The sequence below is a fragment of the Siniperca chuatsi genome, linkage group LG7 (assembly GCF_020085105.1).
Source record: "Siniperca chuatsi isolate FFG_IHB_CAS linkage group LG7, ASM2008510v1, whole genome shotgun sequence".
Lineage (NCBI taxonomy): Eukaryota > Metazoa > Chordata > Actinopteri > Centrarchiformes > Sinipercidae > Siniperca > Siniperca chuatsi.
This window is the reverse complement of record NC_058048.1, coordinates 11233451-11256977: the sequence shown is the minus strand read 5'-3', so window position 1 is coordinate 11256977 and position 23527 is coordinate 11233451. Positions and strand designations below refer to the sequence as shown.

At 41.1% G+C, this 23527-nt stretch overlaps 2 protein-coding genes across 3 annotated transcripts; both read right to left on the bottom strand.

Moving 5' to 3' along the window:
* Positions 1-407: 407 nt before the first annotated feature.
* Positions 408-9654, bottom strand: LOC122879589 (vomeronasal type-2 receptor 1). The gene is made up of 14 exons (XM_044203872.1): positions 7999-9654; positions 7104-7395; positions 6095-6337; positions 5771-5962; positions 5497-5622; positions 5119-5303; positions 4417-4540; positions 4089-4316; positions 3811-3934; positions 3099-3259; positions 2815-3010; positions 2294-2544; positions 1995-2194; positions 408-1452 (listed from the first exon to the last, which is right to left on the bottom strand). The coding sequence occupies exons 1-14, from the start codon at positions 8220-8222 to the stop codon at positions 1146-1148; spliced, it is 2853 nt and encodes a 950-aa protein (XP_044059807.1). The 5' UTR covers positions 8223-9654; the 3' UTR covers positions 408-1145.
* Positions 9655-10044: 390 nt separating this feature from the next.
* gmps (guanine monophosphate synthase) lies at positions 10045-22966 on the bottom strand. 2 transcript variants are annotated; one of them, XM_044203873.1, is made up of 16 exons: positions 22005-22966; positions 21035-21207; positions 20784-20898; positions 20289-20386; positions 19341-19444; positions 18862-19055; positions 17893-18058; positions 17311-17462; positions 16913-17086; positions 15698-15803; positions 15348-15463; positions 14583-14708; positions 13269-13384; positions 13024-13154; positions 12213-12385; positions 10045-12043 (listed from the first exon to the last, which is right to left on the bottom strand). In XM_044203873.1, the coding sequence occupies exons 1-16, from the start codon at positions 22068-22070 to the stop codon at positions 11942-11944; spliced, it is 2112 nt and encodes a 703-aa protein (XP_044059808.1). In that variant the 5' UTR covers positions 22071-22966; the 3' UTR covers positions 10045-11941. The 2 variants fall into 2 exon arrangements, with proteins under 2 accessions (XP_044059808.1, XP_044059809.1); XM_044203874.1 differs by having other exon boundaries at positions 22738-22966.
* Positions 22967-23527: the final 561 nt, after the last annotated feature.

The window sequence follows — 23527 nt, the reverse complement described above, 5'->3', positions numbered from 1 at the left end:
TTATAATAAGTGCAGCTTTAAAGAATGTTTAAAGGCCCCTTTTGTCACACTCACTAAAGCGGAAAGGGCTAGCACTCTGTTAATTACATTAGCACCGCTAACTCATTCTAGAGAGTGACACTTTGTACATGTTTATTGTTCATTCATTCATTTTCATTTATCTGGTGGCCCTCGAGTGGCCATAAGGAGGCATGGCAATGTGGAGAGACAACATAATGAAACAAGATCATTCTCTGCTATCCTTCTTAACTGTGAGAAGACAATAACTCAATTTCGGAGTTGACAGTTAAGCAGTACATTGCAATACACTGACTGGATTTTTACCTATATTTGACGGTCACTAAAAGCACTGCCCCAAAATGAGCTTTAAATGAATGTATTGCTTTATTGCTAAGAAAAACACAGTATTATAGTGACTGAAAATAACATTTATTATATTATTAGGAAATGTATTACGCTAACAGTCACACTACGCTACATTACACACAGTGACAGGTTATTATGGTAATAGAAAGTGAAGTTTGCAGTGTAAACATTTTATTCAGATATGTTGATAGGGCATAAGATAAATGCCTGTAATTTAAACAATTCCAGATATATTTGAAATTGATTTGCAACTAGAAGTACAGCAGTAGTAGCAGATACCTGAAGTAAATGTTGCCTTAATTTTAATTCCACTACCACAACTGAAACAACAGCAGCATCTGAACTTGTTAAAATGTGTTTTAGTGGGACCTACAGACATCATAATATAGCAAATAAAGTCAGAGACCCTCAATTTTATTTCCTGAAATAGTAATGTTTTTGAAAATGCATTTTTGAGATATTTAGTAATCGTTGAGGTAGCCGTTTTCTTTCCTCATGGATATTGCTTATTGAAATCAACCCTATCTAACCCAAATGAGAGTACACTTCACTTGGGTTTGACACACATTCAGTCAGTGTAAATATAAATATTTTGTAAATAATATATTTTGTCTATTAATTATAGACCAAACATGAGGATTGTAAAATAGATTTGAATAACAAGACTAGGAACCCTAATCAGCTGGACCAGTTGCCCAGTGAAGCAGTGGCACATCAGCCATCTACATTATTTTACAATTTCAGTGTTGTGGCTCAGTTTAGTTCTTAGCACTGCTCCACTAATCATCAATAGCAGTGGATGCAATCGTAGCAGTTGTAGCGAGTGAGGCCGAGGTCCCAGTCGAGGTCCCATCGCGTGGCTTGGCGCGGGGCCTCATCATCTCCTCTGTGTTTTGTTCTGGTTTGACCAAAAGAACGTAACACTTGGGCAGGAAGATGCAGGTCAGCAGGCCGAAGCTGGAAGCCAGGATGGCAAAAATCTGGACGGCAACCATGAACTTGCCACGTGTGCTGAGATAGGCCGGGACAAAGGAGATCCACACGATGAAGAAGACCAGCATGCCGAAGGTCACACACTTCGCCTCACTGGAAGTAAGAAACGTGCATCATGTCTCAAAAGAAATGTTCTTTACACCAAAATGCCTCAACAAGAAAAGGATTAATATTGGTTGAAAAAAAGGAACAAGTGGAAATTAAATTAGAAATGTACAAATTTGATGCTCTACACATTTACAGATTAACACCAGTGTTTTTGCGTGTTTGTGTCAGGTGTCTAATTTTACATAATTCCTGCTGACGTCTGCACACACCCAGAAGATGAGGAAGTGAAAGCAGAAGGAGATAATCCCTCTAAACATGTTGCCCTACAATTTTACTGTCACATTCATGTTTTGTAATGTGGAGGCATCTTTTTTCTGGACAAAAGTCAATTTCAAGATCAGTTTTAATACTGATGTACATATGGAATACATTACAAAATGTTTGAGGTATATCTAAACTAGACTTGAAATAAATGAGTCATAAGTATTGTTTATTTCCACTGTGTCTATTTAGTTTTAGTGGCTGCCATGATATTAACAGCTATGCTAAATGTTCCTCTGTTTTCCCTGAAACCTTGTGTTTCCTACCTGAAGTGGTCCTCCAGTTTGCGGGCTATGAAAGCAAAGATGAAGGCCAGCAGAGCCAGCAGGATGTCATAGGCAAAGATACAACAGATGAAGACCACAGAGCCTTCATCACACTCGAGGATGATCTTTATATTCTGGGAAGAGGTGTTCTTGATAGGGTGCGGAGGGAGGATGATGAGCCACACTGTGCACGCTATAGCCTGGGTAGAGCAATGATAATGTCAGTAATATTACAGGATCAGGATCATCTGCTGTTACAAATATTAATAGGTCAGAGTAAGATTTTTCATTGTATTTACCTGGATTAATGTTGCTACAGCAGTTATCGCCCTCTGGTGGGCACAGGTGAGAGTGTCAACTTCAGGGTAAGCACAGGCATTGGCGTCATTGTTGTTATTTGTGTTGGTTACAATGACATCAGGACTGCCGCTGTTGGCTGCTGCTTCAGCTGCTGCTTCGGCTGCGGCCTTTGCAGCTTTGGCAGCTGCTTTGATTCTGACACGGGCCGCTTTCAGAGCCTGAGCTCTCATCATCAACACTGCTGCCTTACCTGAAGTAAAGACGCATCAGAATGTCACCGAGTACATTGATGCTGCAAAAATATTTCATGATTTTGATACTGCTGTCTTCCCCAAGGTACCTAAAAGAGTGAAATAAGCTCTAGAGAAGATACGTTCATTTCTACTGGCAACTACAAAACCCCAGAGATAGTACAGTAACAGGCTTACTGTACACTACAGAGCACCACTACTTGGTATTCAGTGTATTTACACACACACAAGGACATACACACTCAACAGTACAGTAAAAGTGTACCCACCCATTATAGAGGAAAGGCAGAGAGCAAAGCCCAGAGCCAGGGCTACTTGGCTGGTCATGCAGCTCCAGTCCTGAGGCTCTCCGAGGAAGACGATGGAGCAGAGGAAGGTCACCACTAGCGAGAAGAGCAGTGAGAAACTCAACAGAGCATCATTGGCTTTCACCAGAGGGGTGCCAATGTGCACAACGAACACCACCTAGAACAAGAAGAAGAACAATGAAAGACACCATCTGACGTTTTAGCTCCTTACGCTCCACGATATGTTTTCCCTGCATTCGTCTCACCCCGACAGCGATGGTGACTAGTGCTCCGATAGCCGAGATGATGATGAGAGTGATCCCCAGTGGCTCTCCAAAGGCCAGGAACTCAATGATTTTTGGTATACAGGTATCATGAGCATCATTGGACCAGTCGTCTTCACTGCACAGGATACATTCACGAGCATCTGTCAGAGAGGGAGGGGACGATAACAGGGTAGCAGGGTCGCGTTTATCTAAAGTTGTTCAGACTGCTTTTGTAGTGTCTTGTTTGCTCACTGTGGTAATTGGCAATTCTTTCAGTAATGCATGTTAAAGCTTTATAAGATGTCATTATCACATTACTTTGTAATTATTTTATTTTTGCCTGTTTTATAAAGAGACTGATTTCCAAATAGAATCATAAATCTGCATTTTGGACAGATACTAGTATGCCACAGCACTTTGTATATTTGCACTCTTTCCTACTTTGTACTGCACAACAATTTCCCTCGGCATTAATAAAGTTCTGTCTTACCTTAATTTGAATTTACAGTAAGATAAGTGAAGTAAAGTAGTTTCATGCTGTTAAGTAACTAAATCAAACTAACTGCCCACTTGCGTTGAATGTCTTCTTGTTGTTTGTTTAGTTAAAATAAGATTTACTCACTTTATTCACTAAGGTTTATATTTCAGTAGACGCTCAGACTTTTCAGGAAGATATCGTCTATAAGGTGCAGTTTGAAGGTTGTATACTGACTAGTTGCGTTGCTGATCTCTCCATCGGCACACGGGATGCAGTCAAAGCAGCAAACTGGCTCTCCCTGCCGGATTCCCTTCCTAGCACCCGGCTGGCAGTTCTCGCTGCACACTGACCGAGGAGGCTAAAACACACACACACACACACACACACACACACACACACACACATACACTGATTTATAGAGATACACATGCATGTGCCAGGCATTCATACACAGACACATATATACTATGAATCCTAATCTAGAATAGAGTGTGTGGTTAATGGCTGCTGACCTCCAACATTTCATTGTTCCACACAATGGAGTCATTCATTATGGTCATCCTGTCCTCTGGGGCTGCTGAGCCATTGTACTGTCCCACAGTGACGTAGGATATCTCCCCGTTATTACTGAACCGCCAGTTTATGATGTCATAGAAGCCTTCTACATCTCCGTCATTAAAGTAGATCTCTTCGCCCGTGTGCGGCACTTTGAAACGCACGTTCTTCAGGTAGTACATCAGCTAAGGCAGAGACACATGGAGCCACATCTCAGTCACACCCATGCATATAAAAACGGTTGTACTCACACACACACACACACACACAAACACACAGGCTTACCTGCCATGGCTCAAAGTTGGTGATGTCAGCACAGTACCCGTTCCCGTTGAATGGCCCCTGTCCCTCTTCACAGTACTCCATGTTGTGCAAGGCGTAGGCCACAGCGTACACGGCTTTGTACACACTGTGGGGAGACATCTTCAGCATCATGATTATCAATCACACCATCATCCAAATTTCCATTGGTCTGAGTTTATCATTAAAGAGGTATTTCACCCAAATCACAAAAAACCCTACATATTTTCACATAATATTTCTATCTTGTTTCAGTTTTGTGTAGTGAGGTCTTCTGCTGCCACTCCAACACAACGGAGGTAAACTAGCATGTCTTTTTTCCAGAGATAATGTCTAAATCACTCTGGGACTACTTTCTATCAAAGAAATAGTCCCCATCCAAACTGTTCACGGTGAATTCTGTGGATTATTCTGAGTATCCAGGCCAGTGTCTCTGGAGGGATACACAGCACAAATGAGATTCCATTCACCTCCATTGTATTAGAGTTTCAGAGGCAGGTATCTAAAGAAATCTCAGCACATAAAACCAAAACTATCTCCACAGCCAGGCACTACCTTTTGTAATTTGGGTGAACTGACCCTTTAATGGTGGTAGAGTAGTGCTATGTTCTTAGTGGTGGAGGTGATAGGTGTTGTAGAGTTGTTGCAGTAATACTTGTAGTAGCAAAATGAGCAGTGACAACTAACCTGTAAGTAATTCGTAACTGGGAGACATCAGAGTAGGTGTTATTGAGCTGTGCCAAAGACTCACTCCCTGTACACAGCCCATCAGGGACCCCCCTCACTGCCCTGGACAGTGTGCCGTTAACCTCCTTGGCCCTCTGTTTGGCCTGCCTCACAGCTTTGCCATAGTCCAATGTGCAGTTAAACAACTATAAGACAAAAATAAGGTTTCAAACTTTACTTTTTTTAGGCACAGCAATTGTCAGTCCAAGCCAAGATGTGTGATTACAAGCTGCATTTGAGTCAAAATCAGATTTTGCATGTGGCTAATAGCTGTCTGGAGACAGATCAATCGTCACCCCTGGAGCTCCTCTGGCCAATTAGTCAGCTAAATGAACACACCGTCTCCCAGAATTCCTCAGTGAGCTTGTCATCATAGGGGTCCAGATCCAGTAGATGGCGCTGAAGACCAGGGATATCAGCCCTTTTTACCCCAAAGCCCAGGGTGCCACCTAGCAATGAGCTCACCTGGATAAAAACATGCACATTATCAACTCAAACTGTGATTTTCAAATTTAGTTCAGACTGTTTAGAGCCTCTGGAACATCTGTAACTGCTTAATTTATGCTCAAACATCAGTCAGTCAATCAATCAGAGAGCTCGACTGAGCACTCACCCCGGGCTGGTTGATGAGAGCGGAGGTGACCCAGGCCTCGCTGGCGATCCAGGTGCGGTTGGTCACATTGTGCCGGAGCAGCTCAAGGACAAGAGGACTGAGGTCCACGTCTGAAGAGAAGACCACGATGATCTTGGCCGTGGACTCAACTACAGTTTGAACGATACGCTGGATGTCCGCCGGGGAACTCACCTGAAGTTTATGAACACAATATTGATTTTTCAACAGGAATGAATTATAATGCATCTCTAGAAAAGACAGGCATGGCATTGTGTGATGGCAGGTGGGAAGGTGAAATATAGACTGAAAGCATAAACTGTTTACCTTGGGCAGAGTCTCAGAGAAGGAGATGCACACACCAGCTTCCTCCACCTGTTCCTTGAAGGCCTTGATGCCATACTTGCCGTAATCATCATTGGCAGCTATGGTGCCCACCCAAGTCCAGCCGAAGTGTAGCACCAGCTGGGCAATAGCTGTGGACTGGTGCTTGTCATTGGGAATGGTCCTCAGGAAGGTAGGGAACTGGAACTTACTTTCCAGGGCGGAGCAAGTTGAACAATAGCTGACCTAAAGATGACAGAGGAGAGGAGACACACAAGGGTTTCTTGGAATTTGGTAATGAACTTGTTTTCTCAATCTGTTAATTTTTCCTTGTCTTGTCTTTTCCTTGTCAAACTACATGCCATCTTGGACAGTGTCTCCCACCCACTCCATGACGTGCTGGTCAAACAAAGGAGTACCTTCAGCGAAAGACTCATCCCCCCAAAAAGCAGCACAGAACGCCACAGGAAGTCATTCCTGCCTGTGGCCATCAAACTCTTTAACTCCTCCCTCTAAGTGTCAGTCTGTATGACCCTAAGTCATTAAACTGGACATTGATCATTACATCTCTGCAGTACTTGAGATAATTGTGCAATATCCTGTGTTAATACTCCTGTGCAATATACCCTTTTCAGTTTAAAATTCCCTATTTATTGATATTTATCCATACCTCTATTACTGCTGTGCAATATCCTCCGTCTCATTATAAATAAGCTACACTTAACTTTCAAGCAGTTCATGCACTATTACTTTATACCATATTATTATCATCAACCAGTAAACCCACTTTGTACTTCACACTTATTTTATTTTATGCTTATACCCCCTTGGTACTTAATTTATTTTCTGACCTGTGTTATAGTGTATTATATATTTTTTTGCTTAGTACTTCTATTCCTGTGTGCACTGACGTGATAGTGAGCTACTGTAGCAAAAGAGTTTCCCCTCGGGGATCAATAAAGTATTTCTGATTCTGATTCTGATAACTTTTGATAACTCACCACTGGCCTACCTGTGGGAAGTGATAAAGTCCAAGAATCCTCGCAGTGGCAATGGACAGATCAGAACCCCCAGCACCCACTAGGGCAGCCAGAGGCGGCCCATTCCCGCAGCGGTAGTTGGGTACGGCCTCGTCTTGGCCCGTCAGGTAGGTGAGGGTGCCCTCCACGGCCTTGGAGATGGTGAAGCAGGAGTCGTAGATGACATAGCCCAGGTCGGTGTTGGGCAGCAGGTCGTTCCTCTTATTAATTTCGTTGATGGCAAACAGCATGGTCTGGGTCCAGCGGAAGGTACGGAAGTTAAACCTGGAGGATGACAGGAGAGTGGTGACTTAACAGCACGTTTTACTCTGCTGGTTAGAAAACAAGCACATCTTTTGTTCTTTTACAGCCTCAACACACAGCACAAAAGCTTGTGTTTAGCTGTTGAAAACATTATCTGTGAATTTCAGATTAGAAAGAAAAACTCAGATCCACATTTAGTATATGTGCAAAATTAAAACACTTGATGACACTTGATATACACAGACTATTTTAGTCTTTTGAAGTTATTACCTAAATTAGACACAAGAGGACAGTTCACAGACTTGCTGATTATTGTTGCATACCACACTGTAAAGGCCTGTCTCCACAATAATATAGGCTACTGTGGCTAATTGGCCCCGGAGGTGCTGCCCTGCTGTCTTTATTTCTGTAGGAAACTCATGAGGTTAAGATATCTCAGAAGTACATTGTGTGGCTGAAACATATAATTAATTATTTCTCATTCAAAGTCTAAAATATGAAATTATTTAACTTTAACAGGCCTATGAGATTATCTGTGATTAGTGTAATAAAGCTAATAGAGGCTAATAGGCCAACACAGTCACAATGATGAAAAAAAGACAGGTAACAGAATGCTCTACTCACCCCTCACACCCCGAGGAGACGGGCACCCTTGAAGTGTTGCCATCAGTGGAAGCGATGCGCTTGTGAACAGGAAACATCCCCCCAATTACAACCTTCTTCTTCTCTACATCCCTGTAGCCGCTCAGGTTGAATTTGGCCTTCAGCTTGCATGTGGACTCTGCTGAAACAGATCTGTAAAAGTAGAAGAATGCACATAGTCCAAGCAAAAAGTGACCGATTTCCATGCTTTGTAGACGCAGAAAGGAGTCGGGAGAGCTCTCGCTGTGGCAGACAGCAAAGGAAACAGCAAAGTGTGTGAGTGGTTGTCTTATCTGCCCTCATGGGGGGTTGTGCTGCACGAGGTAACCTGAGAACAGATTCAACAGTGCAAAAGTGATGAGGAGGACACTGGATTAGAGTGACTGACTGAGGGCATATTAATCTTTATTCCATATGAAACATAGACAAGAAGGACTTTGTTAATTGTAGTAAGTTTTAGTAAATACCAAAGCATTATTATCTCATTAATGATGTATAAAATGAAGTGTGGTTCAACACTGTGGTTACACTGGTTTTGTCTGCCTCCAAGAGCACAAACTGCACCCTGGACCACCAAACATGCACAAACACACCTCTACGTCAAATAAATTAAAAGAAATCTCACATCATTTCATTTCTCTCTGTTCTCTCTCTCTTTCCTCTCGTAAATCGAAATCAGTTTATTAGTCTGCACACGGGTCAGCTGCAGAGGATAAAACTGCCACAGGCCAGGAGTTAATTGGCAGCTGCATGTGGTAACTTGTACAGTCTTAAGGTAACGTTGCGGCACAGCTACTGTGCCAAAGTTGTGCCTTGTCCCCTGAGTGTGGGTCTGCAGTGTGTTGATGTTTGACTGAACTTGTCTGCTCTTGTCTCTCAGTCAGCGGGGAGAAACTCACACCTGAACCTCCCGGCACACAGAGGGATCTCTGCTGGGTAACCAGGGCCAACTGCGCACAAATAGGCTCTTAATAAAATCAAATTACAGTCTAAACTTCTTTCAACAATATGGCTGTTTACAGTAGTAAGTACAGTGTATGTCACCATTATTACATGAAATTATACTAAAGATGTCACACACAAAGCAGGAATCTAAAAAAGGAAGATATTCAGATGTATTTCTTGTATAGTAGCTGATGATAAATGATTACCTTCAGAGCGTATGAGTGAGTGTGTGATTGAGCCCTTGTGATCTGTCTCAAGCACATGAGAGACGTCTGACTGATACCGATGAGTTCTGCGAGAAATCACTTATGTACAGTAATTTACCAGAACGCTAATGTGCTCATTTCAAAAAGGTACTGTGCCGTGCAGACATTTCTAAAGAGGAACATGGTTAACATGGAAAAAGGGGCATTCCCCCAACACCCCAGCAAGTTGTTTGTCTGTGTATTCTACATTTCTATTTTACTTTTCTATAAGTTTTGATGAAGTGAAGAATGTGGTGACATACCTTCATTTGCTTCCGGTGCTAAACAAAACTGTTGTGATATAAGAGTAATCTGGCTTTTATTACAGTCAGTACAAGTACATTTTCAAAACGCATAAGGCAGCATTGGAAGCAAGTTAAATAATTTCAATAGCAAATAGCAAGAGCGTGAAGAAATGGGGAAGATGACTGAAAAAATGTATCAAACTATTTTATTATTTCCTCAGAATTAATCAAGTTCTCTACAAGGACAGTTTTATAGTTTAAAAATAGTTAATTCAACCATTAACTTGAAAGCTTTAGTTTATTTTATTTACTTAAAAAGTGATGTTGATTTATTCGTTGTCTACTGTATTTTGCAGCCTTTCCATTTTGGTGGGGTTTAAATTTATTTGGTGTTTAATTTGACTAGCAAGATATCAGGACAGTTAAACTTTAGTGTAATTAATGTGTTTTGGTGTGCTTAAATTAGGATCAAAAAGGTCCTCCAAAACTCATCTCCAAAAAACGATGTTAAAAAAAACAAATTAAAACAATTATTACAAATGAAGTTATCCAAAGGTGAACAACTAGAGATAAGTAGCTCATTATAGAAGTGAGAAGTTTCAACATGGAGATCTTTATTAAAGCTCAGTTTTCCATTGTACAAATGTCATCATAGTTGAAACTGCATGCAGTGGCTTGGTTTGAGGCACGTTACTAAGGAGAATGTTTTTTTTGTTTTGTTTTTTTTTGTTCTACAACGCTCAAACAAAAACAAACAAAAACCATTGGACATTAAATTGCATAACTTAATCTTATTGATATTGCAATTAAAGTCCAACTACAAAAGTATATATCCATTATTATCAAGCTGTTGTTTTCTAGGGGGAACTTTTGTAACAGAAAATACCCTGTATAAAAGGCAGAACAGAGGAAGAAAGACTAATAGCAGTTAAGACAAGTTAGGAAAACCACCAATTTTGCATTAGGAGTATGTTGCCACTAAAGTTTAAAGGATATAACAGAGGATGAGAGGCACAAAGAAATTCTGGAGGCATGAGAACCACCACGTCCAGGTGAAATGTCTCTATCGGGGTACAATACACTTTTTAAAACTCAGTTAAACCTGAGCACTGTATTTACTGAGGTCTAAATCACAAGATTTAAGACTAGAGATTATGATGTGCTCAATGTTTTGATAGTACAGAACAGAAAAATTAAGCAGTAACGCCTTTCGGAGACACAATGAACTCACATTAGAGATGGCAACAGACAGTACTCTCAACCTGACCTTTGACACTACAGAGCGACACACCTAATGAGGTGAAGTTTCCGCTGGATGTATAATTCTGTTATGCTGATAAAGCCACAGAGGCTTTACAGGTGGGAAAAAAAAGACAATGTGCAAAAACATGCCCCCTGAACAACAAAAGAGCAGCCAAATAATGATGAAATAACAACAGCAATTTAGACAATAGTTATAAACTCTACTGTACCTATAATTTTGTTATTAGTTAGTCCACTTGCCATGTTTATTCTTCATAAAAATCATACATATTTATGCATGAGGAGAAACAGTGTTATAGCCTCCTGTCTGGAAAAATCTGAGTCCAGGTCGAGTCACACCAAAGAAATAAACAAAAACAATAAAACAGGCACATACAAAGTTACCCATCATATTGGCCTCCTGCACAGCAGCACACTAATCATCATAATGAAGCTAATCTTGGGTTGACTGCTGTCCACGATGGGTACAGCAACAAATCAAGAGCTCTCGTCAACAAATGTAGCTTGGAGAAGATCCCACAATGGAGCCCACAAAGTTATAGATTACCACAGCATATTCAACTTTTGGCAAAACAAAAAGCTTAAAAATCATTGACTGGTCACATAGGTTGTTTACTTTAAACAGACAACCTTCTTCATAGCACAGTATACAGGCAAAAAGTGAAAATGAACAAATAGAGGATAGTCTTAGGTCTGACCTACAACAGTAAGACAAAAACATCTGACAAAAAAGGCAGAAAACAATCGCTGAAGATGTTCAAACTCTCCTTCCGGTGTATTTCTTTTCGTGACACTTTTGTTTGCTTGTTTTCATGTTTAGCTCACCTATAACACAGCTTCTCGCCACTTGCCTTTATGGTTGACCTCACAAAAGGGAAGCAGCAATTTACCTTTTCATCGCAGAGAGGAGATACACTGTTGTACATGGATCAAAAAAGACAATATATTATCATTAACCAACATTAATCAATCCCTATCGCCAAAAATATTAAGACCAGGGAGGAGTGGTGGGGAGAGCAGAGTAGTAGTTCCTTTGCATGTGTGCCCGTCACAGTACGGTCTGCCTTCCATGGGAATGTTGAAGAGAGGGGTGGAGGTACTGGAGGGAGGGAGGGAGGGAGGGAGGGAGGGGACAGAAAAGAAGAGTTCACCAGCCCTCTCTGTTGAGTGTGTTTGTGCACTGTGTGTGAGTGCGCGTCCTATTGGTATGACATGTCATGTTGTGTTTTATTCCCACTCTGTGGTGCCAGGTGGTTTGGAGGTCAGATCATACATGACTCTGGAGATGCCCGGGATCTTCTTGATCTCGTTGACCATCTTTAGCACCACCTGGGAAAACAAATAACTCTTAAAAACATTGAACAACTAGAGAGAAAAATTGAGACGCTCGTTTAAATAATTCTTGGGTGGATCATGCCCAATCCCTGAACCTAGGTTAGTATCCACGATGGTCTAGCTAAATGCTGAGACCAAGTTGAGAGGTTGAATCATGGTATACCTCCTCTGGGATATGGTTGCCGGGCATGGCAGGGATGCCGGTCATGAAATCGCTGGTGATGAAGGTGCGGACCACCACAGAGCGCCGGCAGGATGGCTGCTTTTGCAGTGGGTCACGGTCAAAGTGCAGGGGGGTCAGGATGACCGGCATCTGGCTGACCTTACCGGAATAGCCTGAAAGAGGAGCACAGCCAAAGAGAAATAAAGGTTGTTATTGCTGCTATTACAAAAAAAATGTAATAGCTTCACTGTCTACTTAGAAATGTTGATCAAGTTTGTCTTGTAACTCTAGTTTCAATAAATTGATTTTGTTCCTCTAATGATGGCTGGATTGCTTAAATAATGGATGACCGCAATGAAAAAAAATGAGTTTGCTCACATGGCTGTAAGACCGTCAAAATGTCTTAATAAAGCAAAAAGGCTAATGATGTTAAACTATATTGACAAAATGCTCTTTGAATTCACCCTTTTAATCACATCTTAAATTAGCACAATGACTTACTAAGTGAAACCATAGCCACAGTCAGGAAGGACATTTTACAAAAGAAAATTCTTCTCACAGGAGTACATTGAGAATTTCTCAAACAAATATTTGGTTTGCCTTTGGGGAAACGTTAAATTCCCGATGTGGATGCAAGTATGCAGACGAGTACACTATTCTGGTTACGTATGTGGGCATATTAATCCCTGGCTTTGTAAAAAGGAGTGAATTGCTCTACAGAAACTGTACTGTTAGATAGTCCTGTGGTGGCATCCTCACCAAATATAAATCCTCCCCAATAATCTGTATTGCTTCAATACCACACACTTACCAGAATCTCTAAGGATAGAGCAAGCTACAAAGTCAGCCTGTCTGAGCGTGCTCAGAACGCCTGTGGTCAGGAAGGTTGGGGTAATGTCTGTTGGCGGCTCTTTTACAGGAGACCCAAACACATACACAACTCTGGAAAAAGGAGAGAGATGAATGAATAAATGAAGTGTCTGTATGTTCTGCTAAAAATTAACAGCACTGAGGACAGATGAAGAGTAAAGCTGTAGGCAAAGATTTGTGTATTACCTGTTGATGGTATGGCACATGCGAGGAATGAGTCTGGCCAGGAACATGAGCGACTCCCAGTGTGGAGATTCTTTACTTGTGACACCGCACACATAACTGTAGGACCGGCAATCACCCTGAGACACAGACAGAAAAAACATTTTTTATGTATTATTAAAGCTATTAACAAATGAGGCTTATTGTCAAGGTCTTTACAGAGCAACAAAGAAAATAAAACAAGAAACAAAAATCTTCAACAAATGTTAGATTAGTCTACACACATGTGCAATCTTCCAAACGTTTAGTTTTTTTGTGTTTATTAAAAGTTTCGATAAATAGAGGCATAATCTGTCTGTTTTCACTTCCAACAATTTCCCCTGGCAATAAAAGCTGCCTGTGTGTGTCAACCGTCTCCTGTCTGCCCCACAATTTGAGGTTTTGGATAAATTTAAAACTCTGGCTTCAAACAGGAAGTAATAGAACACACCCACACACAGGCAATCATGGCAGTCGTTCTCTCCAGGAAATCCTGAAGGTCAATATAATTAACTACTGGAAAGTGACAGGTTGTTTTTTTTTTGTTGTTTTTTTAAACCACGTTTATAATATTTCTGCAGAACACACTCTTTGTACGTGTCAGAGACTACCGTCAACATCAGAAGCTGAGAAAAGCTAAAATGCAGCCCACTTACAACTGATCCCTCCCTTGGCTCAACACAGACGGAGTCAAAATGTAAACAACTGAGAAGCTTTGTGTGGGTGGGCGTGTCTCGTGGTCAACCACTAAATTATAGTGGTAACATGGAGAAAAACAGCAAAAGTGAGACACTGTTTCAAGCATCCCCTGCTTCTGGACATTCTTTAGCAGTCCTAAATACATTTGAATTTTCCACATTCATGTATATCCAACAGCTCCTAAACAACCAAATAAGCTATGTTTGAACTAACCTACAAAATGCCCTCAAGTCTACTTTAAAACTGTTTTGACTGCAGGTTAATACACCTGTGCTGCAAATCACTGGAAGCACCATTCACATGATGTGAGAAAGAAGATGATATGTAGACTGTAACAATGTGTAGACCATAAAATCCTCAAATTGTCAGTAAAGCCCATCTTACAACAATTGAATAAATAATGGAGAAATGATATCGGGAAATAAATAAGTTTAACCAATGACTGAATTGTGAGGTTTATGTGAATGGCTACAGTTTTTATCATATTACTATTATAGATGTTATTTCATAGACTGTTCATTGATTTAGCTGGACAGGGAACAGACAACCCAAACATACAGAGTGACCGACTGGATTTGATAAATTGCTTGACTGGATTACCTGGACACCAACAGTTTTGATGGGCAGCAGGAAGGCATTGAGTGAATGAAGGCTGGTGATCTGCATGAGCTTTTCTTCCTCCTCGTCTGATATGCACGACTTGACTCTCTGCAGCAAGGCATGGGGCTGGGGAGGAGAGAGACACAGACTTTTAAAGTAGTGTGTGGAACTAAAAAGGACAGAAACCTCAGAGAAACTTCTATATGAAGTGAAAAACAAAGTACCAAAAACAAAATAGACACAAAACATCTTTAAATCATCAGAATTATTTGGCTTTCGGTGCAACGTGGCCAACCGACCAGTAGAGGCTGCACATTATTAACTCCATAATTAACCAGTCAGGACAAACATACACAAACGTCTTCTCATTTAATGTGTAGACAGATCTTCCACTGTTCTGCTTGCTTGGCTACAAACAGCCACTGCTGATAACTTGGCATCTTTATTGCTGCATTTTGTGACCGCCCCAGGAAGTGACGTCAGGAAGTTTACATTGTCAGCACTACCTCAGAGGGGTGTTTTCACACCTGCTTCACTAAAAACACTGACATAAATTGGTGTACCAGTTTAAGCTGTTGAAAGTCTATTTGTGGGGTTGTCATCCAAACTTTGCGGGAAAAAAGGTAACATATCCAAAAGTAATTAATGTCCTGCCATTAGTTGCAATTACATGAATCAAGTTGTTTTATGATATCTCCCCAACACACGACGTCAGACAGCCATTAGATTTTTTTAAAAATATTTATGCATGTGTATTGTTCTGACCTTTCTGACACTTGCAGAGAAGTCTGTGATGATTTTGAGGATGTTGTTTGTTTCAGCAAAGTCCTTACAGATGTAGGGCTCCTCTGCACAAATCACTCTGATGGACAATCCAGGACCTAAAGGCAAATGAGAGAGGAGGTGCACCTTTTTTTAGCAAGTTTAGGAGTCATTCGAGGACCGTTTTGAGTCGGTCTGATTGAATAAGCAAATGGATACATGAGAGACAGAGACAGATCAAGAAAGTAGGCAGAAAAAGATCAGAAGCAAACAGCACTAACCATGTTAATGCAAATCACTTTGTAAATTTTTGTCAGAGCAGTCACGTCACAGGCATGCGTTTATATACTTGCCTGGGAAAGGGTGTCGGGAGACAATCTCCTCTGGCAGGCCCAGCTCTTTCCCCAGTGCTCTGACTTCATCTTTATGGAAATCTTTCAGCGGTTCGATTACTTTTCCCTGGAGGATCACAAAGGAGTGGGATCAGCATTGCAACAGTGAGGGATAGGTGTAGATGTTGCATAGTTGTGCATTTATATGAAAGGGCTGAACAAAAACAGAAACACCAAATAATATATGAGCACTAAACAGCTAATAAAAAGGAGGAGAGTGAATGCCTCAGTGCTCCTTCGAGTGTAGTGTAATACTGATCCACTGATGAAGACTGAAAGCCTCTTTGGGGAATGAAGGATGATGTAGAAATCCATCTTCAATAAAAAATAAATGATGTTTAGGTGTTTGCCTCCTAGTGTTTCAGAAATCTTGCTTGAAGGTGAGAAAACATCAGATCATCAGAAGCTATTTTCAGGGTTGATATGATAGCGCTGCTTTTGATAATCACTGCTCTAAACAGCTGACCCTCTTTTTACGCAGATGTGTGGTTTCCAGTGGAAGTTAATGTTACTCTTGTATCATGCAGTCATTCAGACAGCACAGTTTGATCATCTGTCTGTATAAGTGCAGTATTAAACTGTTTGTCTGGTGCAGACGGCTACAAAATTATTCTTATCAGGAACAACTCATGTCCTTTGCTCAAAATGTAAGCTTATTTAAATACTAAGAGGTAGTGTCTGGTTTCCACTGCCAGAAGTGAATGTGTAGATGTAATGAACATATTAGTGGATGAGAAAACAATGTGCCACAGTGATGCCCACAGCAACAATACAGTATATCATATAGTACTGTATACTTTAAAATTACTTTAGTTGTGGTGATTAGTAATGACATTCAACAGAATCCGCATGTACCGGTTCATAAGTTTGCCAAATTAAAAGATTTGGCTATTTTTGTGACCAATGCACTTGACTGTCATATGTCTTACAGTTATTTGGCATTCAACTTAAAACCTATTTGTTATTCGTTTTTAGAGCAAGAGTAAGGACAGGGTCAGGGGTTCTGTTTTTCTTCTTGTCTTATGGTATAAATGTATGTACAACTATTGAAGGCACAGTTGATCTACAGTGTGTATCCACTTAACTGAATATTATGGCCATACTCTGAATAAGCAGTATGCATCAGGGAAAGTAATGAAGTTAGTATTTGTGTGGGGATGCGCATGTGTGCAGTACCTCATCTCTGAGTTTGCGGATGAGCTCAGTGTCGTTGTGGTGTGTTTTGATGACCTCTGCCTTGTTGCTGGCAAGATGAGAGGCACTCTCGATGAGATCAGGCCGCAAGGTACCCTGGGCCAGGAAAACCTCTTCCGGCTTCAGATTCATCTCTCCTATCACTTCATTTGCCACCTGTCAAGCAACACAATTCACATACTACAGTAAACTAGTAAATTTAAGACAAACAATAAAGCAGCCATATTGGCAGATGTGTATAAACGTGTAGCAAAGAATTCAGCTAAACTGACAATGTGATAAATGATGTACTGCATGGTAACAAGGCAAGCTGGCAGGTTGAAATAAAAATGTGATAATAACAAAAGCTTTATTATACAGGACTTTTGTCAAGTACTCACTTTGACAAATGTATCTCCAATGATTTTCCTTTTCTCTTCTGGGTTGGTAGTCATGTTCAAAGTCTTGCTGATGCGTTTTCGTGGCGTCATGTCCTCCTTAGAGATGGGGAGGGTTGTCGTACCATTGTAGAAGGTGTGTGCTGCATTCACCACTAAATGGAGCAACATTTTACAGGAGACAAAGAGAAAGGCAGAAGACCCAACTGGTTTATGAGCAACACAAAAATGTTCTACTCCAAGATCATATCAAAGATACTTCAGTATCTAAAGTTGCAACTGTAGTTATTTTCATTACTGATTAGTCATTTAGTCTAAAAAAAAAGGTAAAAAATAACGAAAGTTACCCATCACATTGCAATATAAAGTAAAATAACATAATTTTCAAATAATGCTCTCTTCTTTCACTTCATTAGGGACTTCTATTAGATTACAATTTCTGCAACAACTGTGTGTTATCATTTTATTATCATCATGTTACAATTCTAACTTAAATTAATACAATATGGTAATTATTTTTTAGACCTGTAAGGTCTTATTGTGCCATCCCTACTTCGTTTTGACCACCAGGACCTTTGTCCCTACCTTTGAGTTTGATGCCCAACTTGGTGAGGGCCTCCTCCACACTCTGACTTTCTCCCTTCCTCATGAAGCCATTGTCGATGTGAACTGCTATCACCTGGTCCTGGTTGAGAGCTTTGTTGAGGAGAGCTGTGCAAACTGTTGAGTCCACCCCGCCACTCAGCAGCACCTGAAGAAAGCATTAGAAACAGTCATAACTGTGCAGCCAGATAGCTGAGCAGTGACATCAAACTTCTTTAGAGCTACATTTGTGACCCTGCTGGACAAGGATTAAATTCCACAACTTCACCAGTTGCACGCCTACATTGTCTTGCTCTCTGATTAACTGTATGTATAATGTCTGTTAGCCTCCCATTTTATTAGTCATATTTGACAACTGATGTTTTGTCTGCTGGCAGGCTGTAAAATATAAGGCATTATGAACTCAATTACTACAGCCTTGACACTTCTTTACTTATAATTAGCTGACTACCAACTCTTGGGACTCACACACCTAACATGCCACACTTGTCAAATGCTACTGCAGGAATAAGCTACCACAGAGTAACAAATAATGGAAGATCTATCCCTCAGACTGTAGTTGAGGAACATGAAACAGAGGCTGCATGTAATTCTTTAAATATAAATCCTGTGCTTTGAGCCTGTTTCCTACACTCATTTAATCGCCTTCACACTCCCCTGAGATGAAGCCCGGTTTAAGGCCCCTCAGGGAGTCGACTACCTCTTTTCAGATAAAACAGGGTTTAATTTGAGAGTTTAATTGGTTATACTTAACTTCCCACCACTGCTGCTGTTACCACATCCTGAGCAGCTACCACACTCAACACCCCAGCTTTAGACTTTGAGTGCAATTATCTCCTTTAGAAGGTTAAAATGTGCACAGAAAACTTTTTTTTTTTATAAAGTCATCTCTCTGCCCTAAAAATGGTTTGGAGGCCAACACACACACTCATGAAACTTTGTTTCACTCACCAGCACTTTGGACTTGTCTACTTTTTCTCTGATCTTGTCGATGCAGGTCTGTTGGCGGTTCTGTACAGTAAAGTTACTTGTACATCCTGCAATCTCGAACAGGAAGGTACGCAGAATCGCCATGCCTCTCTCCGTCAAGTCGACTTCAGGGTGAAACTGTGTCCCATACAGCTTCTTCTGTTCATTAGCAATCCCTGGTGGGGAAAACAGATGTGATGAAGGACTGTTAACACTGTCATTTATCCTCTCTGAATGCCACTTAAAAAAATACATTGAAGCAAAACTAGTTTAACATAAGCCAAAAATCAGGATTTCAGGTGGAAAAACATACTCAAAATACAGATTAAACATCGTTATCAGAGGCTGTGTCAGTTGTAAATGCAAACATGCAGTCTGAAGCGCTCTAACACAAACAAAAAAAAAAACAAATACAGCTGTTTTTAGGACTTGCAAGTGAGCCTATCCTGTGTGCTGCCTACCGGCAATGATGTTCCCTGACTGGGCAACCACCTTAAAGCCATCAGCCACTTTATCCACACTGTCTCCGTGGGTAAGCAGGACCAGTTCCTCCTTCTGAAGGCCTCTGATAAGATAAACACACACACACACTGATGGTAGAGGAAGATGGGTGGTGTTCAATAACATCACATATAATAGTTACATATGCACAGGCTCTACTTTTACTGTGTGAATGTGAGTTAAGTGTGAGAGGCAGACTGTAATAAAAGACTGCAGCCATCTATTTTAGACTCTGCAGTATTTGTGTAACAACCAGGGGAAATATGTGACAGCTGTAAAGCTCATGCAGTTTATGTAGTAAATATGGCACTGGGACAAACCCGTTGAGCAGCAGTTGTGTTTTACACACAGTCCACAACACTTTGTCCTCAGCTACTTGAGAGAAGAGATGGTACAGTAAGTTCACTGACAGATCTAGAGATGATTTCTTGAATGCTCATTTTTAGGGTTGAGTGACAGGATGATTACATTGGCTATCTTCAATAAGCTAAATCCATTTCAGATGGACTATTTTTTGCTGATTGAAATCACCAAATGAGTGTTTGCTGCCTGATCAGCATTCAAGGTATCAAATGAGACACATTCAGTAGTTGTATTATGTTTAGTTTTACACAGAAATATCCCGCCTGTCACATTATGTGATCCTAGATAGTCAGCTTAACTATTTCTATTGACAAAACTACATACAAACCAAAATGCAGTATATGACCATGCAAAAAATAATAATGTAGCTGAAATTCCTAATCAGTTCCAGTCAAATATTTCTGATCATAAAGTTAAAAATGCCAGGATGTGTAGCTCCAAGAAGCCAATTTTAACTAGTACTTGTACAGTAAAAATACACATATTTATAATAACACATAAAAGAAGACTCATTTTCTTGTGATTCACTTGAGCAGCCATATTACCTGAAGAGAGAACAAGTGTTGTCCACTCCAATACTGAACACGCCATCTTCCCTTACACTCTTTTTGTGTACTGTCCCACCAAACACTTTATTCATCAACTGTAACACAAACACACAGCAGAGTTAACACAAAGATTACATTTTAGTGTGATTCCAAAGATGCTACAGCTCCCTGCTGTTTAGAGAAATGTGCTGGAGAATGGATGGCTTCTAGTATTAATTTCCAGGCTGTCTGGGAAAATTGAGCAAGTAATGCTCCCATCTCCCTCAGCCAGTGTCAAAGTGCCCTTGAAGAAGGTGGTGAAGTCCCAGCTGGCCCAGGAGAGCTTAACAGCAGCCTGGAGTAGAGTGATAGTAAAGTGTAGCTACTCAAGAGTGAATGAGTCAAACACAAATGCTTCCTTGAATAAAGGCCTTGTGGAAGAGGATGGTCTACCTAAGCACTATAAAAGCCTCCCATCACAGAATTTTATTGTGTGTATGCATGCATAGATACCTGCATCCCATAGCAAATCCCAAGGACTGGCTTTCCTATAGCGAATATGGCAGGGTCGAACCAGGGGGCATCTTCTGCATATACAGAGGATGGACCTCCTGAAATGATGATTGCCCTAAGAAGGGAAAGAGAGAGAAAACAAATCAAGCCAACATGTATTATAAAAAAATTCATATTGACAGAATAGTGTAATAATGCTATGAGGCAAATAAAACCCAATCATCTCGGATTCATATGCTTCTCATGCTCACCTGTAGCCCTGTTCTCTGAGAGCAAAGGCCGGGGTCTCTAAAGGGAGGATTTCAGAGCGTACACACAGCTCTCGCACCCGTCTGTCAATCACCTTGCCATACTGGGCCCCAGCATCCAGGATCGCCACCGCCCCCTCACATGACCCATTCTGCTCTGTGCTGCTGATCTCCAGCTGTGGACACACACATTCAGAAATGCACACATCGTGTTGTTTAAAGTGCCTGCAGAGTTTGTGTTGAGCTAAGCGGACAGAAAAGCATACATCCACAGTCACTTTTGCACACCAGTGTTTACTTAGTGACAGGACTTTGACTAGCACACTAAAAATATAATCTTAATGCTGTCCTTAGTGTTACGTTTGTTGGTGGTTGGGGTGAGAGGTGGTGTAGGGTAACCCATTCCATCTCAGAGTTCCCCGTGGAAAATGCGACTCAATAAGGCCTAACATAATTATGGCCATGTGAGCTCCAACACAGACAGTCAGTCACTGTTGTGAAACGTGCTGTATCCATTCAGCCCATGAGTAGAATCACATGAAACCCACAAGTTAATCAAAGGCTATTAGTGAGGACCCTTATATCACTTTAAGGTTGTTCAAACTCTAGCAGGGTATTATGTTTCTCTCCAGTGCTTTGGCACAACTCTGTATGTCTGGATGTTCTTTTTATAAAAACAGATTAGAGTTTGAAGAAACACTTCTCAGTACAAGAACTAGAGATAAGTCAGATTACTGACATTTCCATAAACAACAAAACTAGAGTAGAGGAGGACGGCAAAAAGGGAAGCATGATCCCACGTGGTTGGTAGAAATCCTTCCGTTGTAGATGTTTCTAAAAACTACTTGCATTAAGCATGCTAACCATCACCTCCGATGTGTTATTTAAAAGTAGACTGTTAAAACAAACCGTCGGCAATCACAGCAGCATAATCACGAGAAAAAATGCTCGACAATTTTAGAGCAAACTTTACCAAATCAGCTAGTAAGACAGCAGTAGTGGATCCAGTTGTCAGACCGGTAACAGCGAGTTGGCTCATACTAGCTTAGTAACGACGTTAGCAAACCGACGTCAGTTAACGTTACGTTAGCTTAAAGTCTGTGACAGCAGCCGTATTAAATAAATTAGTTTGCCACAAACTCAATGTCACTTTGAAAAATGGAAGCCAAAGCAATCATAATACAAGACTTTCGGTTAGTAGAACTGTCACTGCAAAACCTGGCTGCCCGGCTAAAGCTAGCTAACAAATTACCAATGTAGCATGCTAGCTCACGGACAGTAACGTTATACACAGCTGCTAGTAATCACGATTAGCCTGTTAGCAGCACGTCTCGTGAGAGGCTGGCTAAGTTAGCGGAGCTATGCTAAAACCCACGCGGTGCTTGAAGGCAAAGGATTTTGGTGGGAGGTCCACCATAAGAAGGCAACCACGTTTAGTGGCGAAATATGTGAACGATTTTATTTACGCTAAACATCAGTGAGATATCCTGTCCGGCTGGTTAGCAGCTATGAGCAACATGTTAATGTAATACTGCAACAGGCATACAACAGCGTACTCATAGCACCCCAGCAGAAGTGGTGGTAACGTTACATGCTCTCCAACTTTCACCCCCGAGGTACACACAGGCCGTAATTAACCGGGAGAGACTACACCAGCAACCAGGGTCCTAACACGAAATCGACCGGGTACTCCCCGCTCCACTGACCTTGCTGTCTCCGTTGCACAGAGCCATGGAGGACTGCCGTGTTGTGGAATGAGCTCTCCCCTTCGCCTCGTGTCCCAGGTCTCACACAGAGAGAGAGAGAGAGAGAGAGCGCGCGCGCTACTGCTTAGCTGCTGGCTCAGCACGCCGACTACTGTTCCAAAAGCAGAGTGGGTTGTTGGTTTGAAGATGGGCTGTCACAGTCTCTCCTCATCCGGCTGGGGAATAACTTTCACAGTGGAAACAGACTAAATAAATATGCCTGTGTCCCATGGGAGGAGCGCAAAGTTAAATCCAGAAAATAAAAGTGGAGGGAGAGTGGCCCCACGGAGGCTGGGCTTATAGACAGCAGTAGAATTTGACAGATTATGTTAAAATATGGGTAGCTAGTGGGTGAGCAAAATGAGAATATATTTTTAAATGCTTGAATAATATAGGAATTTGTCCTGATCCCCCCCTTTTTTTTTTTTTGCAGTCGCCACCACACAATACTGACAAATCAAGTTCAAGTTCTTGTCATGTGCACAACAATTACAGTGAAGCAGCCGTTTGGCAATGAAATTCTTGTTCTCAGGCTCCCTCTAACAATGCTCATACAAAATGTATAAAAGAAAATCACACATGTAAAAGGAGAAATGAGAAAAAGAGAATTTAAGACAAAACAGGACAGGGGCACAGAGTGATATGGATAAACATCTTGTAGGCTACCACACTAGCATTAATTTTATATTGCAGTATCAATATTTATCATAATATACAAACTTATCTGGAAACTCAATTGAGAAAATGCCTG